The 3,809-nt window shown below is 44.3% G+C and overlaps 1 protein-coding gene across 1 annotated transcript; it reads right to left on the bottom strand.

Moving 5' to 3' along the window:
• Positions 1-1,178: 1,178 nt before the first annotated feature.
• On the bottom strand, positions 1,179-3,058 carry LOC131634135 (uncharacterized). The gene is made up of 2 exons (XM_058904793.1): positions 1,762-3,058; positions 1,179-1,195 (listed from the first exon to the last, which is right to left on the bottom strand). The coding sequence occupies exons 1-2, from the start codon at positions 3,056-3,058 to the stop codon at positions 1,179-1,181; spliced, it is 1,314 nt and encodes a 437-aa protein (XP_058760776.1).
• Between the last annotated feature and the right edge of the window lie 751 nt (positions 3,059-3,809).

Here is a 3,809-nt window from a genome sequence, read left to right as displayed (position 1 = left end):
GGTTGTTTACCGGAAATCACCATAAACAAATTGGCATGCCCAGTGGGACTGTGTCAAACAGATTGTTATTAATTGATTGTTTTGTTTTGTCTAGAAAAATCAAGACCTTGTATGAACCTTAGGAACGGTAAATTAACCAACAGTGCACAACCGATTCCTAAACGAAGGTACAACAAGAAAATGGTCAATGCGGCCAGTGGAGGGGGAGGTCAAGATCCCCCACAGGGGTCAGGAACAGTAGCGGCAAATTCTACGCACGTTTCGACTTCTACTCAAGAGGCGCATGATATACCGGGTTCGACAGGATCTGGACCCATAGGTAGTTCCCAGGCTATACCAGAAAATACTTCAGGGACAACAGGGACTGTTCCAGTCTCGAGTTCGACTACCGTGCCTCCACTCACAGGCGCAAGCGAGATACCACTTTTCTCGACAAACGCCGCAAGTCTATTATTTACCCCAGGACCATCAACCGCTTTTGAAGGTTGGAGACCCAACAACCCATATGGAATGCCATATTCATACATGGCAGGATTACGAGGAACAGGTCCTACATACACTACAACTAACCCAACGGCGTTTTCGCCTAATGTCGGTTCGATAGGTCGAAGCGCACAAAACACTGGTTTCTTTGCCCAAATACCTCCCTTAACCACCAGTAGTCAAGCGGCATTTCGACAGGAAATGGATGCAAGTAACCATGATATGTTAGGGGTCCTTGCTAAAGAGTTGGGGTCGATCTTTAATCCGTTAGCAACAAACATTGCCAGGACTAACCAAGAGAATGTAGAGACATACCAAAACATATCGTCACAAATAGGACGAATGGCGGATTTCTTAGGAGTCCCACAAAATAGGAGAAGAAACAACCAATCAACCTATCAAGAAGGGGACCCAGTTTTAGAACAAGTTCGAACCGCAGTACCGCCATCTAGGCCAGCGCCAGTCGAACGAAACCAAGTGGTAGATTTAGAAACTCAAAATCCACCGACCAACGTTGGTCGACAAGCAGTTCCCCAACAACAGCCTAGAGTAGTTGTAGTGGGAAGAGACGAACATCCTGACGAAGTTGTGCATAGGGTTAGGAGAGATAATTTGGCAACCGAAAACAATCTTACTGCCATGATAGAGAGAATAATGGCTAAAAATGGCCTGAATACTGGACTTCGACGTCCAAACTATACGTCCCCCATACCTGAATACATTATGCAAACAGAATTACCAAGAGGTACCAAGGTATCCAAATTTACGACGTTTTCAGGGGACACTAGTGAGTCAACGGTGGAACACATAGCCAGATATTTGACGGAAGCAGGGGATCTAGCAGGGAACGAGGATTTAAGAATTAAAAACTTCCCTAGTTCACTAACAAAAAATGCTTTTGTTTGGTTCACTACCTTACCCCCAAATTCCATAGACGCATGGGCACACTTGGAGAGATTATTCCATGAACAGTTCTATATGGGTCAAACCAAGATAAGTCTGAAAGAATTGGCTAGCATCAAGAGGAAATTCACAGAGCCTATAGATGATTACTTAAACAGGTTCCGTTTGATGAAATCAAGATGCTTCACGGTTGTTCCAGAACACGAATTAGTCGAAATGGCTGCAGGCGGTCTAGATTATTCAATCAGAAAGAAACTAGATACCCAATACCTAAGGGATATGGCTCAATTGGCAGACAGGGTTCGACAAGTCGAACGACTAAAAGCAGAAAAGGCTAGAGCAAATAAAAGTTACAAGAAGGAAAGGGTAACATACATTGAAGCTGAAGACGTTGACGGAGAATCTTTCGAAGATTCATACAGCGTGGAAGAGGTCGAAATAGATCTGGCCTGAAATTGATCACGTTTAGTGACGACCCTGTGTCAATCAGAACTCTGGATAGATGAGCTTTTCCACATTGTATGGAGATATGTAAGGCTTTGTTGTGCTCTTTCCTTTGTGGGGGTAGCTCATGATCATTGAAGCTTAAACATGCCCCAGCGGTGAGATTAGCCACCATTCCATCAAATTGATTTATAGTGATGTCTTTAGTTACGTGGGCAGCATTCAGGATTTTCATCAAGGCATCTCGGTGTTTTTCCGAATGTACTAGCAGCGAGAGGAGTGATATTTTGGACGGAGTTTGGTGTAACTGGTCCACCACTCTATAATCACTTTTCTTGATTAATGCCAAGAATTCTTCAACGTCTTTGTTAATGACCTCTTTATCCTTGGCTGTGCCTTCTTCTGTCGGAACCACAATAGCTTGATTATTGGCTTGTGCTAAGTTCTCATTCGGTTTCGCAGCATTGAATATGCGACCACTACGAGTCATACCTCCAGGCCCCACGATGCTTGTTACTTCTGTATTACTACTAGAATCATATTCCCAAGGGACCGCTTTCATTTTGTCCACCGGATATGGATCTCTGATTGGGATGATCCTAGTGTGTACTTGCGTGGGTATCATCAATGGTGCCTTGGCGCAGGGGATGATTAATGTCTTCCTTGCTCCTGGACTAGGTATTATTAATGGCTCGTTCCTCTCCAGCATGGCCACATACTCCTCCTCGGGGTGTTCTTTCAACTGAATTATCCCTTGGTCCACGAGTCTCTGCAGGGTGTCCTTAAAAGCCTCGTTATGTTCTAGGATGAACCCCCTTGCGAGTAGACACCTCTTAAGGGCATCTATAGGGGAACTTCGTTGTTGAACTAACTCTTGCTCAGTGACGACCTCGATTGCATTGACTGTGCCATCGTGACGAGGCATGGGATTTGTCTTCACATTAGGTTTGTCGAAAGCAATTGCCCCAGACTCGATCAGGTCTTGAACCTTGTGCCTGAAAGCCCAGCATTTTTCTAACGTGTGTCCAGGAGAATTGGCGTGAAATTCACACCTTTCATTGGGTCTGAAATTGGGTGTAGCTTTTCCAGGAATCGGAGGTGGCATAGGTCTAAGTTCTACCAATCGCTCAATTACCAGATATTTCAGTATTTCACTTCTGGAAGTAGGCAAAGGATCGAATTTCCTTGGAGGACCTTGGAACCTGTTTTGTTGAGGCGGGTAAGACATAGGAGGTCTAGGCTCTTGATGCACTACTACGTTGGTCTCCCCTTCCTTCTTTTTAGCGAAGGTTGAGGTGGGCCTCTTTGAGTGATAAGAGTTAGATGATGCTCCTTGTATTTTCCCATCTTTGATTCCGTCTTCAATTCTTTCTCCGATGACTACTAGATCTGAGAATCCTGAGGATACACTTCCGACCATCTTATCATAGTATGGTCCTTGTAGAGTTCTCATGAACATGTCAACCAGCTCCTTTTCTAGCAACGGAGGTTGGACTCGGGACGCCATTTCTCGCCATCTTTGGGCGTATTCCTTGAATGATTCTTCTTTCTTCTGGGACAAATTTCGTAACTGCATTCGATTGGGTGCCATGTCCAGATTGTACTTGTATTGCTTTAAGAACGTATTAGCAAGGTCGTTCCAGCTTTGGATATGTGTCTTTTCCAACTGCATGTACCATTCGACAGATGCCCCACTTAGACTGTCTTGGAAGAAATGCATCATCAGCTTTTGGTCATTGGCATAAGCAGCCATTTTTCTGACATACATGCGTAAATGACTTCTTGGGCATGTAAGTCCTTTGTATTTCTCAAAGTTGGGTATCTTGAACTTAGGAGGAATAGTCAAATCCGGAACAAGGCTCATTTCGTAGGTATCCACATCAAAGACATCGTATCCTTCCACTGCTTTCAACCTTTCTTCTAGCGCCTTGATTTGTCCACTATTTCTAGCAACTTTCCTCAGAATCAGCTTGGGTTTG

This window comes from Vicia villosa, unplaced genomic scaffold, assembly GCF_029867415.1.
Source record: "Vicia villosa cultivar HV-30 ecotype Madison, WI unplaced genomic scaffold, Vvil1.0 ctg.001236F_1_1, whole genome shotgun sequence".
NCBI classification, from domain to species: Eukaryota; Viridiplantae; Streptophyta; class Magnoliopsida; order Fabales; family Fabaceae; genus Vicia; species Vicia villosa.
Note: the sequence above shows the minus strand (reverse complement) of the source record. Positions and strands in the feature narration are given on the sequence as shown.